The following is a 16796-nucleotide window of genomic DNA, read 5'->3' on the forward strand; positions in this document are numbered from 1 at the left end:
GATATTATACATGGAAAAACAATGCACAGCGAATATTCAAGTGATGCGGTAATTCACTAAAAAGATAGTCATGGAAAGTAAGAAAGTAAGAAAGTAAGAAAGTAAAACATGAAAGTTCACTCACAATACGAGTTTAGCTTTCGAGTTGAATAACGACAATCCTACATCTTAAGGTTGAATATTATTTTATTTTTAAGTTATTCATACTAATACATCGTGGTAGACACCCGGGTACCCGGTTATTAACATAAGGGTTAAAAAGTCTGTTAATCTGTTCCATTTTCTATTTTATTCAGTTGTTAAAAAAAAGAAAAATAAATAAATAAAAGCACTATGTATGCACTCACTAAGGCTATGTGTGCCTTATTTAAGATAAACAAGTAAGGAAGGGCTAAGTTCGGGTGTAACCGAACATTTTATACTCTCGCAATTTATTGATGTAATTTTATAAAGATAACACAAGTCGACCCATATATTCGGTATAAAGTTCAATAGAATAACGAAAATCATCATAAATAGTATATGGGGACTGAGGTAATTCCTAAACCGATTTCACTCCTTTTCACCACCAAGATACTATGTATGGAAGATTATACGCTCCCTTAATTTAATTTTTAAATTTTTTTGGAAAAGTGGGCGTGACCCCGCCCCCAAATATGCTTTTTGTATATATCTTTCAAACCAATAAAGCTATATAAACCAAACTTTTTGCAGTCGTTTCTTTTAGCCGTTTCCTTATACAGTCCAAAATTGAAAGAAATCGATTAATAACCACGCCCACCTCCCATACAAAGGTTATGTTGAAAATTACTAAAAGTACGTTAACTCACTAACGAGAAACGTCAGAAACTCAAAATTTCACAGAAATGATAGCAGAAGGAAGCTGCACTCAGATCTTTTTACAAAATGGAAAATGGGCGTGGCATCGCCCACTTATGGGTCAAAAATCATATCTCAGGAACTACTCGACAGATTTCAATTCGGTATATAATATTTCATTGGCACCCTGATGACATGTGTGGAAAATGAATGAAATCGGTTCACAACCACGACTACTTTCTTTATAACTCAATTTTGAATTCCATCTGAATCCTTCACTTTATAATATATACATTAGGAACCAATGATGATAGCGAAATAAAACTTTACACAAATACAGTATATGACCTGTGGCATCACCTGTGAAAAAATTGTCGAAAACGGACTATAACTTTTCAAGGCCCCAGATATCGAACATGTTGAGCTCAGCGCCAAAGTTAAATTTTAACCGAAAATATGGGTAAATGACTCAGCTAATTTAATGTAATTCAGAGGAAATTGTTTTCTTCCAATAGTGTGTCTCTGTTCCAAAAATTATTAAAATCGGGTCACAACATCTCCTAGCTCCCATATACATAATTATAGGTTTTTCAAAAATATCATCCACTAGCTCCCATATACCTAATCATAGGTTTTTCAAAAATTCGTTGGGCTTTATTTCGCATATATGTATTGGTTAATATGTGATATATCTTAGCAAAATTAAGTGAGCGTATAATATTGGATATAGTATCCCTTGCTGGTGAAATTGAATGAAATCGATTCAGGAATTACCTCAGCCTTCATATCTATATATGACGATTTTCGTTATTCTATTAAACTTTATGCCGAATTTATGGGTAAATTTGTGCGTTATCTTAATAAAATTTCTTCAATAAATTGCGAGAGTATAAAAGGTTCTGTTACACCCGAACTTAGCCTTTCCTTACTTGTTTTAATATGTTTTCATGTTTACTATATTTCTATCTTTATTGGTTGCAGAGTTATAAGATGTGATTGTTAAAAAACTTTTTACTATAAAAGGGTGGTGGGCATTTAATATATATACTAGATACTAGATAATACTTTACAAGATATGAGATATAAATACGGTTCATGAAGGGATTTTGGGTATACATACATTTCATACCTTGGGTAATCGGAGTGGATACCCACAAGTGCCTCGGCTGCTTCTTCGTTGCATCCCGATGAGTTCTGTTCCCGATTCGCTATAGAAGGTGTTTTCATCGAGCCAGGAATTGAAAGAGTGGATGCTGGTTTGCGGAGCTTTTGAATCACCAAAACAAATGTAGCCGACGTATCATTAAAAATGGACATGCAATAAAATATAGAATGTGTTTGCTCTCTTACTTCAAATTGTTTTCATTCATATTAATATTACAGTTATTTTAACATGTGCATACAATACAACTTATAACTACTTTCGTGATTAACACAAGCTAAAAATTCGAATGTGCTGTGCCAGGTAAATACCCGAGTAAGGTGAATATTTACGTGAACTAGTATTCACATTATCCGTAGTGATTGAAATAATTAGAAACAATTAGGTATGTTCAGTTCAATAGTAACCGGACAAATTATAATCCCTATTATTTATTACACACATATTTAAAAGGATTAATGGGTTATAGATATTGTTGGAATAATTAAGGGGATAATAGGTGGGTTTCAGAGGCAAAAACAAGGGTATTTATCAAATTTTTTTTAATATATACAATCATATATTTCATTTAAACAATTCAGTATATCAAAGATACATGTTTAAACAGTATTTGTGAAATGTTTATTTAAAAATTCCGAAAACTCAGCCGTTGGCACCTCATCCCCCATGATGTGTCCAAAAAAAGGTCTTGCGGTGGACATCATAACTCATTAATTATTCATCCAAATTCAATAAACCAAAAACATTTCGATAGTGCATGGATAAACTTAGTTAATGAACGGAGGAAAAAAGAAAATATTGAAATTTGAGTTTTTGGCAAAGTTTAAAACAAAAAACTCACTTTTTGATTAAATTTTCGGAATATTTTTGCTCGAAAAAAATAGTTATAATAACAATATAAAACAAGTAAGGAAGGACTAAGTGCGGGTGTAACCGAACATTTTATACTCTCGCAATTTATATGCAGTATTTGTGCCAAGTTCTGTTCCGATATCCTCACTAATGCTAACTTTATATATTGTAAAGTAAACGATTCAGATCAACTTCAAAGTTCTGGTATATAGGAAGTAGGTGTGGTTGTGAAGCGATTTGGCCTATTTTCACAACATATCATTGGGATGCAAAGAAAATAGTAAAAACCGAATTTCACTGACATTGGTCGAGTAGTTTCTGAAATATGGTTTTTGACCCATAAGTGGGCGGAGCCACACCCATTAAAATTTTGTATACTAATTTCAGGGATGGGGTTATATGTTGAAGTTCACGCAGGTGAGGAAAGTATCTGATTGCCATTCACTTGGGAGTGGTCAGGAACGATTATTTTGCATATGACTCAAGCAGCTCACGACTTCCGGTTTTACACCAAGTATCCTCCGGGTAGCCAACATACATCCATTTGAAGGCGAAGCCCGCTTCTGCGGTTTGGGACCCACCACTAAAAAAACCTCTCCAATGAAAGACCAAATAGAGCCTCGGATGAGAAACCCCACTTTTGATGGCGACACGTGCAACCGTTTTAAGGATCACGATTTGAGGGCATGTACCTGGAATGTCCGGACCCTTAATTGGGAAGGTGTCTCTGCCCAGCTGGTTGATGTCCTCATACAACTAAAGGCTGACATCACCGCCATCCAAGAAGTGCGATGTATGGGACAAGGACGGAAGGAGTCCTTGTGACATCTACTACTACTGATCGAAACACGCGAAATCAAATCGATCATGTTGTGATAGACGGCAGACATGACTTCAGTGTTTTAGACATGCGTACTCTCCGAAGACCAACATTGACTCGGGCCATTATCTGGTAGCAGCACTGATACGCACTCGCCTCTGTTCAGTAAAGAACGCCCGCCAACAAACACAATGAAGGTTCGACGTCGAAAAGCTGCAATCGCAACAGACAACCAAGAAATACTCTACTTGACTTGCACTACTGCTCTCTGAGAGCACTCATCAGTATCTCGATATAAGGGAGCTGTGCCGAAACAAACAAAAAACCAGTTGATAGATATCGAGAAGCGAAGAGGAAAGCGAGACGCATTTGTAGACGTAAAAAGAAAGAGGCCGAAATGCGTGAGTATGAAAAGCTGGCCGACATGGGTAACGCTCGATAAAATTTTGTGAAAAGATGAGGCGATTTACAGAAGTTTTCAAGACCGGAGCACTATCATATAGGGATCGAGGAGGTAATCTAGTAATGGATGTCCAGATCATACTGGGATTATGGAGGGGACATTTCTCCGACCTGCTGAATGGCAGTGAAAGGACAACACCAGGAGATGGCGAACCCGATTCCCCAATCGATGACGATGAAATAGATCTTCCATTACCCCACCAGAAAGAAATTCGAATAGCAATTACCCGCTTGAAGAACAAAAAAGCGGCGGGGGCCGATTGATTACCGGCCGAGCTATTCAAATACGTAGGCGAAGAACTGATAAGGTGCATGAATCAGCTTCTTTGTAGAATATGATCGGAAGAGAGCATACTTGACGATTGGAATTTCAGTGTGATCTGCCCAATCCATAAAAAAGGGAGATCCCACAATCTGAGCCAATTACCGTGAGATAAGCCTCCTAAATATCGCCTGTAAGGTTCTATCTAGCGTACTGTGTGAAAGACTAAAGCCCACCGTCAACGAACTGATTGGACCTTATTAGTGTGGCTTTGTATGTATGTGATTGGCGTTGCAACCGTTTAGCCGGTTATAGCCGAATCGACGATAGTGCGCCACCTCTCTATCTCCTTCGCAGTTCGGCGTAAGTTGGAGATCCCAAGTGTAACCAGGTCGCTCTCCACCTGGTCCCTCCAACGGAGTGGAGGCCTTCCCCTTCCTCGGCTTCCTCCGGCGGGTACTGCATCGAACGCTTTCAGGGCTGGAGTGTTTTCGTCCATTCGGACAACATGACCTAGCCAGCGTAGCCGCTGTCTTTTTATTCGCTGAACTATGTCAATGTCGTCGTATAACTCGTACAGCTCATCGTTCCATCGTCTGCGGTATTCGCCGTTGCCAATGTTCTGAGGACCATAAATCTTACGCAAAATTTTCCTCTCGAAAACTCCTAGTGTCGTCTCATCTGATGTTGACATCGTCCAAGCTTCTGCACCGTAAAGCAGGACGGGAATGATAAGCGACTTGTAGAGCTTGATTTTGGTTCGTCGAGAGAGGACTTTACTGTTCAATTGCCTACTCAGTCCAAAGTAGCACCTGTTGGCAAGAGTTATTCTGCGCTGGATTTCGAGGCTGACATGCGGCCTCCTTATCCATGCGGGAAAAAGCAGAACACACGGCGCGGTTGTTGCTTCCGATGATATCAATATCATCGGCGTACGCCAGGAGCTGTACACTCTTGTAGAAGATTGTACCTTCTCGGTTTAGCTCTGCAGCTCTTATAATTTTTTCCAGCATCAGGTTAAAGAAGTCGCACGATAGTGAGTCACCTTGTCTGAAACCTCGTTTAATATCGAACGGCTCGGAGAGGTCCTTCCCAATCATGACGGAGCTTTTGATGTTGCTCAACGTCAATTTACACAGCCGTATTAGTTTTGCGGGGATACCAAATTCAGACATCTCGGCGTAAAGGCAACTCCTTTTCGTGCTGTCGAAAGCAGCTTTAAAATCGACAAAAAGGTGGTGTGTGTCGATCCTCTTTTCACGGGTCTTCTCCAAGATTTGGCGCATGGTGAATATCTGGTCAGTTGTCGATTTTCCAGGTCTAAAGCCACACTGATAAGGTCCAATCAGTTCGTTGACGGTGGGCTTTAGTCTTTCACACAGTACGCTCGATAGAACTTTGTATGCGATATTTAGGAGGCTGATCCCACGGTAATTGGCGCAGATTGTGGGATCTCCCTTTTTATGGATTGGGCAGAGCACACTGAGATTCCAATCGTCAGGCATGCTTTCTTCCGACCATATTTTGCAAAGAAGCTGATGCATGCACCTTATCAGTTCTTCGCCGCCGTATTTGAATAGTTCTGCCGGTAATCTATCGGCCCCGCTGCTTTGTTGTTCTTCAAGCGGGTAATTGGGTTGTTGTCTGCCAGCTTCTCAAGCTCTTCGTACTCACGCATTTCGGCCTCTTTCTTTTTTTGTCTGCAGATGCGTCTAACTTCCCTCTTCAGCTCTCGGTATCTATCCCATCCCGCACGTGTTGTGGTTGTTTGCAACGTTGCGAGGTAGGCAGTCTGTTTTCTCTCTGCTGCGAGACGGCACTCCTCATCGTACCAGCTTGTTTTTTGTCGTTGCCGAAAACCAATTGTTTCGTTCGGCGATGTTTCGTCATGGAGGCTGAATTTTCCGACTGTTGTGCCAAAGACACCTTCTTTACCCACCCTGGCGTTAAAATCGCCAAGCACGACTTTTACATCGTGGCGGGGCAGCGCTCATAGGTGCGTTCTAGGCGCTCATAGAAAGCATCTTTGGTCACATCGTCCTTCTCTTCCGTTGGAGCGTGGGCGCAAATCAGCGATATGTTGAAGAACCTCGCTTTGATGCGGATTGTGGCTAGACGTTCATCCACCGGGGTGAATGCCAGGACTCTGCGACGGAGTCTCTCTCCCACCACAAATCCAACACCAAATTTGCGCTCCTTTATATGGCCGCTGAAGTAGATGTCAGAAGGACCCACCTTCTTCCGTCCTTGTCCCGTCCATCGCACTTCTTGGATGGCGGTGATGTCAGCCTTGAGTCGTATGAGGACATCAACCAGCTGGGCAGAGGCACCTTCCCAATTAAGGGTCCGGACATTCCAGGTGCATGCCCTTATATCATAATCCTTAAAACGTTTGCAGGGGTCGTCATCAAAAGGGGGGTGTCTCATCCGAGGCTTTCGTAGATTTTTCATTGGTACTTCGTTTTTATGTGGTGGGTCCCAAGCCCTACGCACAACCGCATAAGCGGGTTTCGCCTTCTCACTTTAGCTCGCCTTCAAACGGATGTCTGTTGGCTACCCAGAGGATACTTGGTCTAAAACCGGAAGTCGTGAGCTACTTGAACCATGTGGAGAAGAATCGTTTCTGGCCACTCCCAAGTGAATGACAATCAAAAACTTTCCTCACTTGCGTGAACTTCTACACATGATCCCATCCTCCTCACCACCTTTTCATCGATTTAAAGCTGCATTCGACAGCATGAAAAGGAGCTGCCTCTATGCCGCGATGACTGAATTTGGTATCTCCTCAAAATTAATACGGCTATGTAAACTAACGTTGAGCAACACCAAAAGCTCCGTCAGGATCGGGAAGGACTTCTCCGAGCCGTTTGATACCAAACGAGGCTTCAGACAGGGTGACTCACTATCGTGCGACTTCTTCAATCTATTGCTGGAAAAAATAATACGAGCTGAAGAGCTAAATAGAGAAGGTACAATCTTCTATAATAGTGTACAGCTGCTCGCGTACGCCGATGATATTGATATCATCAGAAGCAACAACCGCGCAGTTTGTTCTGCTTTTTCCAGACTGGATAAGGAAACGAAGCGTATGGGTCTAGTGGTGAATGAGGACAAGACGAAATATCTCCTGTCATCAAACAAACAGTCAGCGCACTCTCGTCTTGGCTCACACGTCACTGTTGACAGTCATAACTTTGAAGCCGTAGATACTTTCGTCTACATGGGAACCAGCGTTAACAATACCTACAATGTCAGCCTAGAAATCCAACGCAGAATCACACTTGCCAACAGGTGCTACTCTGGACTGAGTTGGCAATTGAAAAGTATAGTACTCTCTCGACGAACCAAAATCAAACTCTACAAGTCGCTGATGTATGGCGCTGATGCGTGGACGATGACAACATCCGATGAGACGACTCTTAGGGTTTTCGAGAGAATGGTTTTGCGCAAGATTTAGGTTTAAACATTGGCAACGGCGAATACCGCAGACGATGGAACGATGAGCTGTACGATTTATACGACGACATTGACATAGTCCAGCGAATAGAAAGACAGCGACTACCCAGGCTAGGTCATGTTGTACGGATGGATGAAAACACTCCAGCTCTGAAAGTGTTCGATGCAGTACCCTCTGGAGGAAGCCGCGGAAGAAGACGAACTCCACTCCGTTCGAAGGACCAAATGAACAGTGACCTGGCTTCACTTGGTGTTTCCAGTTGGCGCCAAAAAGCAAAAAGGAGAAACGAGTGGCGCACTCTGGTGGATTCGGCTATAATCGCTTAAAGCGGTTCTTACGCCAAATACGCTTTAATTCAGCAAGGAAAAACTGCAGAAACCTTAAATTTCTTCATAAAGAAGGTACAGAAGGCCTGCATTCAAATTGGTATACAAAATTTTAAATCTCCGTGCCAAAAATGGGTGAAATGGGAGTCATAACTTCACCTAGCTCCCATATATCTAATATTACGGTTTCGAACTTTCAATGGACTTTATACCATACATATGAGAACATGTGAGTCAAATTGCGTACTATATTAATAAAATTAAATAAATAAATTGCGAGAGTATAAAATGATCGGTCACAACCGAACTTAACCCTTCCTTACAATTGAACCTAGTATACAATGATTAAATACTAACAACAATTCAATTCTAATAAGTTAAAAAATAATTGAAAGCTAATGTTAAAAAAATTAATTTGCTGCTACAGTTGACTTGCTAAGTCTGAAGGGTTTTCTCATTCAGAAGTTCCGATAAGTCTGGACGCCTCTTTATTTACATGCTGTCTAAGCCTCATTTCGTGAGACTTTGCAAGTTTGGTTATTTCATTTACTACCGAATCCACACCCAGATCACGGTGAAGGTCAGCAGATCTAACATACCAAGGAGCATTAGCTACTTCTTAGTGCCTTATTTTGGAAGCGTTGAATGTAGGCCTTGGTTGAGCTCCATATGCCCAAATTTGCTTTAGTACTTGATTATATATAAACAGCTTGTTTTCGATTGAAAATGTGGATCTCTTACCGACTAGATGGTAAAACTTAGCAAATTTTAAATCAAGCTTGCCCCTTTTTTCTTGATATGCTCTTTCCAGCGAAGCTTAGCATCTAGGGTGATTCCTAGGTACTTAGCATTATTGTGAAGGGTAGATACTGAGCTTGACTCTCCTGCTGCTAACAGTGCTGTGTCATCCGCAAATGTCGCTGTCACATAACTTGAGTCAGTGGGGATATCACTTGTAAAAAGCAAGTAAAGCACTGGCCCCAACACGCTTCCCTGGGGAACACCCGCTTCTATCGGTTGCAAGTTCGAATATGCGTCCTCCGTTTTATGCGTTTATCTATCTTTTAGGTAGGAAGCAATTATTCCGCAATATTGTTTGGGTAACAAGCATTTCAATTTCAGCAGTAGACCTGAATGCCAAACTCTATCAAAAGCGTGAGACACGTCTAAGAAGACCGCCGAACAAACGTTATTTTTATCCATAGCATTTTCAACGAAATTAACGATTCGGTGCACCTGGTCAATTGTTGAATGGTGATTACGAAAGCCGAACTGATGTACTGGTAAAAAGTTTTGTTGCTTTGGTGCAATGAAACACGCGTACCAAGTTTCATCAAGATATCTTACTTTTTACTCAAGTTGCAGCTTGCACAGACGAACAGACGGACGGACAAAATCGGTATGTACGGAAGAGCTGCACTCCAATAGGTATACACAATTTTAAAAGGGTGTGGCTCCGCCCACTTATGGGTCAAAAATCTCCGAAACTACTTGACCAATTTCAATGATATTTGGTTTGTGTTATTTTCCTCGCATCCCAATGATATGTTGTTTTCAAAATCGGTTCACAACCACGCCGACTTCCTATATACCAGAACTTTGAAGACCATTTGAGTCGTTTACTTAACGATATATAAAGTAAGCACTAGTGAACATATCGGAACAGAACTTTCCATAAATACTGCATTTATAGTGTGACAGCATACTTAGACCATAAGTTTTCAAGAACCCATATATCGAACATGCGGACCTCAGTGCTTCTAATTTTTTTTACCGCAAATATAGGTAAGTCTCTCAGATATTTTGAAGAAATTCAGAGGGAATATCTTTCTTTTAATATGTCTCCGTGCCAAAAATGCGTGATCATAATCTATCCAGATTAGAGTTAAATGTTACAAACCCACATTAAATGAACAAGACTGTTATATTCTGTATATAATGTAGCGTAGATTACATGTAACAATCTCTGTCAAAAGTTTTTCGCACTAAATAATAAATATAACAGGATTTGGACACACATATAGTTATTACTTGTTGATGCTCCGAGTTTAGAAAATAGTGGTTCATGCGGGACTTAAGTCAAAGAATGTATAAATAATCAATCAGAATCATGAGTATACAACTACGGAAACAAATTATTCATGCCAATGTAGATAAATTGGACAGCTTATATATCATATTTTGGATGGTGAGCCAAATATTTGAGATGGCTCCAAATATCGAACGAGTTTTTCGTGTCACACTCATCCAAAGATTCCGTCGTATCAGCGCCATTCTTTGCATATTTTATGAAACTGTTTAAATAAAAAACTATTTTGTTTTAAGCCATATAATCTTTAATGCAGTAAATTGAATTTTGGATCTTACGCCAGAACTGAATTATTATAACAGATCATAAAATTTATCGCTCACAAACAAAATTGGTATCAAGATATTAAAATTGAACAGATTTTCGTTATTTTAGTGTGCCGAATGTCGGAGTTACATTATTTAACTTTTTTCAGTTGAAATGATAATTTGGAATTATTGTAAGAAGTCTAACATATAAGAAATACATATTAAATTATATACAGTAATGGACCTAAAAAACGGGACACTTACTTGCAGCGACTTTAAATCGATGTAGTATTAACAAATCAAACTCTCATATACAAGAAAGTATATATTATACTAAGTACATTATTCAGATACAAGAAAACGCTTTTAATTATTTTCCTGAGTGTACACGTCATTTCAAATAAAATTGATAAAACAGCAATTTTGGCTTTGCAATCTCAGAACTTGGGTATACTTAAACTTTTAGAAGAAATAAAGTTTATTTAGACTACTATCAGCGTTTTCGTTCAAAAATATCCAAAGATTAGGTCTATAAAACGCAAAACTGGCTCCGGACGCCCGAAGAGGGCTACTATCACGGATGACCACCATATTAAGCGGATTAGAATTCGGAACAAATTCAAAACCGTTGAAGACATTAGAATCGAAGTTCGGAAACTGAATGAAACCGAAATCAGAACACGGATTGTACTACGGCGCATCCAAAAAGCCAGACTAACTGATCGTTGGCCATACAAAAAACCACTTCTAAATTGCTCAAAATTTTGACCAAGGAGTATTGGAGAAAAGTCATATTTTCAGATAAATCCAAAATTAACCACTTCGGTTCATACGATATGTTGCACGTACGCAGAAAAGTTGGTGAACGTTTCTATAACGCATGTGTCAGGAGTACCGTTAAGCAAGGGGGACCCTAATGATCTGGGGTGTTTTTCTTATCATAGTGCATAAGTGAAAGTTGCCCTTAATTGATGGAAATGTTAACTCAATTAAATACCAACAGCTCTCACTGGAGAACATGGCCCTTCAATTGAGGAGCACTTTTCTTATATGGACAACCTTATTTTTTCAGGATGATTCTGCACCATGCCATCGGGCCAAATTGAAATATTAAATGAAGACACCTTGGTATCTCTATCATTATTACCATTTTCAAAAAACAAATCGAGTTTCTATTGTATCGCCTTTAGTTTTTCTTCGGAAAAAGTTTTATTTAAATATTATTAAACTCAGGATCCGCCTCCTATTAACTCTGAATTTGTGGCAAAAAATTTGGTCGTAATACCACAAAAAAAATCAGTTTTCGTTTCGAGATTTGCTTCGGATACTGCAGTCGAAGATATTAAGTTTTACATCTCGTCGAAATTAAAAACGAAAGATATTAGAAAATTTAACTTTAAATATGAAACGAATATATCATCTTTTAAGATCGATGTATCTGCTGAAAGTTTCCAAGTTCACTATTCGCTGTACACTCTTCAATTCCATCTGAAGAAGTTGAAATCCCTCATGCGGACTTAATTGAATTTAAATGCATACGAATTTGCGTTAATAGTGGTTCCACTTATTTAACGTTATCTTATATACCTCCTCAATCTGACTTATCTGTATATATGCAGCATGCTTCTTTAATAAAAAATGTTTTTTCATTTGCTAATGATACTGATTCCATGATTGTTCTGGGCGATTTTAATCTACCGTATGTATCATGGAAATCCATTGATGATTACATTATACCAGTTTAGACGAGTGCATTAAACTTTAATGAGTTTTTGGAAGAAATGTCTGTGTTGGGTCTTAACCAAATTAGTTTGATTCCTAACAAATTCGGTAAATTCTTAGATTTGGTCTATGTTGATAATACTTCAATATTTTCTGTTGTCCGATCTGATCCTTTAGTTTTGCCTGAGGACTTTTATCATCCTGCTTTGGAAATTAATATCGAAATCAAATCCGATCTTGTTTTCAATAAACAGGACCATTGTTTTAGTTTCAACTTTGCGAAAGCTATCTTTAAAAAGATTAATCTTGGCCCGATTATAGTGGTAATATTGAATTCAATGTTTCACATTTTAATAAAACTATTTTTAATTTATTTGAAAGGTTTGTTCCGAAATGTTTTGTTACCCAAAGTAAAAACTCAAATTTGTGGTTTTCGAAAGAGCTATGTAAACTAAAAAATAGAAAAGCTCGTGCTTTTAAACTTTATAAAAAATCTGGAATGCTTAGTGAATATTTAAAATATTCTAAGTTACGATGAGAGTTTGCGGTAGTTAACAAAAAATGTTATAAAAACTACATAAATAAAGTTAAAAATAACATTATTCGCAATCCAAAATCTTTTTATGGTTTCGTTAACTCCAAACGCAGGATATCCAATTTTCCGTCCGCGATGAAATATAATTCAACCATGTCATGTGACAATTATACTATTTCTAATATATTTGCTGAATTCTTTAAGTCTAATTATTGTTCTAACTCCCCTACGAATGTGCCATATCAACATGTGTCTTGTCCGAGTACCGTTATTAATGCACCTATAATTTCTGAAATAGATGTCTTAAACCATCTAGATACTTTAAAAAGTTCGTTTAAATATGGCCCCGATATGATTCCCTCATGCTTCCTTAAAAATTGTGCAAAATATATTTATCTACCTTTAACCAAGCTTTTCAACTCATCTCTTAAACAAGGTATTTTTCCGTCATTGTGGAAAAGCTCTTTTATAATAGCTTTGCATAAAAGCGGTGTTAGATCATCCGTTGAGAACTATAGGGGGATAGCAAAAATGTCAGCTATACCCAAACTTTTTGAAGCTATTATCACTGACCAAATTACATTCTCGATTTCTCCATTGATTTCATTTTCTCAGCATGGATTCTGTAAAGGGAAATCTACAGCAACAAACTTGCTTGAATTCGTAAGCCATGTGTCAATTGGTTTTAGAGACAATAAGAATACCGATGTTATTTATACAGACTTTAGTAAAGCATTCGATAGAGTAAACCACTCTATTCTATTGCAAAAATTGGATTATCTTGGTTTTCAACCAAGACTTCTTAATTGGGTATCCTCATATCTTACTAACAGAAAACAACAAGTTATATTTAATAACACTTTATCCGATTCAATTATGGTCCCTTCAGGCGTTCCACAAGGTAGTCATCTCGGTCCGATTCTGTTCTTATTGTTTATTAATGATATACCTTCCGTAATTAAGTTTTCAAACATTTTATTATATGCGGATGATGTAAAACTTTTTAAATCATATACTTCTTATAATGATAGAACTGAGTTACAATCGGACTTAAATAATTTAGTTACTTGGTGTCACATAAATGATATGCCACTGAATCTTAAAAAATGTAAAACGATGTGCTTTTCCCGTAGATCTGTTGATCCTTCTCCCTACGTAATAAATAACTTCAGTTTAGAGCAAGTATCTAGCTTTGTTGATTTAGGAGTTACTATGGACCCTAAACTAAATTTTAATTCTCATGTAAATTCAATTGTTTTAAAAGCTAAAGGTGTTCTTAGCTTTGTTAAACGTTGGTCTAAAGAATTTAGTGATCCGTATATTACTAAAACTCTTTTTACAACATTGGTAAGACCTATATTGGATTATGGTTCTGTGGTATGGAATCCTAGCTACAATACCCATTATGATAAGTTAGAGTCCGTTAAAAACAAGTTTTACTTTTTGCTTTAGGTCATTTACACTGGGATTCAAGATTGAATCTTCCTCCGTACACTAGTCGCTTAAAACTTATAAATCTACCTACACTCACTAGTCGTAGGGAAATGCTAGGTATAATATTTCTAGTAAAACTTCTGAATGGTTCTGTTTGTAGCTCTTTTCTTTTGTCTGATATCAAGTTTAATCGTTCATCTAGGCAGTTTAGACCATTACTTTTAAAATCTTCGAGAACAAATTATGAGTTAAACGAACCATTCTGTCAAATATGTTATGATTTTAATTCTCATTCCAGCACATTTGACCTGTCTGATTCGATATTTAGCATTAAAAAAACTATTTTGTCTTCGCTTAATAAGTAACATTAAACATTTTTTAACCTTTTGTTTTTGTAAATTTAAATCTTAGCTGTTGAAATTTTTCTTTCTGTAGCTGAGCAGTTTGAGATCTCGACGCTTAAAAACTCTTGCCTTTCATGACTCGGCAAATTCCTCTCGTTTGCGGATTGCGCCCCACGCGTCGGTTGGGCGGGAGGTGGGTAATCGTTTGGGTTTATATATATTAAATACATTAAAACATGTATTCTGTAATTTTGTTTGTTGCACTTTGCCATTGTTTGCCTCTTGACGTCTGTATCTCATATCTTTGTTACACGATTTAAGAAATCTATAAGTGTAATATTATATTTTTTGTTCGCTTCCATACGATATAAAAGGACTCCTTTAAAATTGTTCCTTGATAGTAAAATTTTAAATTTTGTATTATGCCCTGGTCGAAAAGTTCGATTTATGGAATGAAATTTGGATAAATTTGACTATTGTCAATTTAAGAGTTCGAGTTATGGAGAACTTCGATTTATTGAAGTTTGAGTTATGGAAGAAAATTTGTATGAAATTTGATTTCTAATCGCTAATGCCAATTTAAAATTTCGAGTTATGGAGATCTTCGACTTATAGAAGTTCGAATTAATGAAGTTCCACTGTATTTTATTTATTTTTAACTGAAATATTTATTTATGTTGGAAATACTTATATAAATCTAGTTGCAATACAAATTTTATCATTTAACTCTTTGTTTTTAAAGAAAATCATAAAATCACACATTTCTAGAGCGATCACTTTTTTTTGTCCGCTACTTTATATATCATATGTTTAAATATTTCTTATCATTCACTCAAACAATCTGTGCACAGTAATTTACCATCTCTTAATTCAAAAAATTTCGAATCTTACATGTTTTGGAGACTTGTGCACATGGGAGTAAGATTTGTTTAGGGTTTCTTTAATTATAAATATATTCCATTAAAGCTATAGTTCGAAACGTAATTAGTGAAGAGGGTTGACCCGTTTTCTTTTCTAGTTTTTGGATTGAGTCTAACAGCGAATTAGGTGGTATAACCACATTCGGGACTATGAATATGTATGAACACCGCTAATGGAACCAGGAAACATTATTTCCATTATAGTGAAACAGTGTTTTAAATTTATTCAACATTTTGGAAATAGTTGTGAATTATTGAAGTACTTCTTATAGCATTTCGCACAGTTCGATTACAAAGGAAAAATCTTATTTTACTACATACATTATTGTTAATCGAATAAAAATCTAGTTGAAACTGGTAAGCTACTCTGCGGGTTGTTGTCCACGCCGTCAATTTGTCTGCGTTTATTGATAAAATAGAGCAATCACCTGATGAAACTTACAAACAACAATTGTAAAAACAAATTGTATAATAGCTGATCATTAATTGAGCAGCTGGCTGTGCACAAGGCAAAAACTGGATTCTCAATTATAATATTAATGTATTGAATTAATTTGGCTGTGCGAAAAGACTAAAGCTAATCTTATTAAAGACGAGACTAATAGTTCAATAAGGATGATAAATTATTGCAATAATATATAATATAACAACACGAAAAATTATGATAGATAGGTAAGTAATTTGGAGTCTAGTAAGTGCTTGAGAAAAAAAATTCAATTTATTGGTGGCGTGTTTCAGAATTATCTATTGCAGTATTGTATTTGGCAAATGGCTTCTCATATTGATAAATTTTCCAATTTCACGCAATCTTAAAAATAATTAATTTTTGGATTTTGTGTATTATATAAGACACAATTACACTAAATGTGTTCTTAGTATCCAAATTCAAATATATAAAATAACTGCTTGAAGTAGAAACACTCCAACAACAACTACAATCGAAATTATGTGGTTCCTGAGTGCTGTTTGGTCAGCCATTTGCATATTGCAGATAAAGATTTCTTAAACCAAAACCGAAACATTTAGTTAATAAATATAAATCAAATTAAGAGGAAGAAATTCGATCGTTCAACGCGCAAAAGCACTTTAATGTCAAAAGATATAATCATATATACATTTTCCAGATCTATATTAATTCACGATGAACAGGCTCCCACCATATAACCAAAAACTTGACTCAAAGGTGTTTACTTCATCCATGTCAGCACTAAAAGACTCGAAAATATTTTAAATATGTAACTTTCAGTTTCACTAAATAATTTATTTTATTTCCATAATAATGAAAAATACCAAGCTACCAGACACAATTTTAATTGTAGGTAAAAGCTATGGTTACAACGAAAG

At 37.0% G+C, this 16796-nt stretch overlaps 1 protein-coding gene across 22 annotated transcripts in view; it reads right to left on the reverse strand.

The window, feature by feature from the left end:
- The window catches only part of LOC105219110 (small conductance calcium-activated potassium channel protein), a 174897-nt gene that overhangs the window by 116261 nt on the left and 41840 nt on the right, over positions 1-16796 (reverse strand). For 17 of the 22 annotated variants that reach the window (XR_008471331.1, XR_008471330.1, XM_054231449.1 and 14 more), the window contains one exon: positions 1940-2085. Coding sequence is in view for 20 of the 22 variants with exons in the window: in XM_054231449.1 (XP_054087424.1) it covers positions 1940-2085 (146 nt within the window). In the remaining 2 variants the exon portion in view is untranslated. The remainder of the gene's footprint in view (positions 1-1939; positions 2086-16796) is intronic. The other 5 variants (XM_029044778.2, XM_029044777.2, XM_011195035.3 and 2 more) reach the window with 1 other exon arrangement.

This window comes from Zeugodacus cucurbitae, chromosome 5 (genome assembly GCF_028554725.1).
Source record: "Zeugodacus cucurbitae isolate PBARC_wt_2022May chromosome 5, idZeuCucr1.2, whole genome shotgun sequence".
Lineage (NCBI taxonomy): Eukaryota > Metazoa > Arthropoda > Insecta > Diptera > Tephritidae > Zeugodacus > Zeugodacus cucurbitae.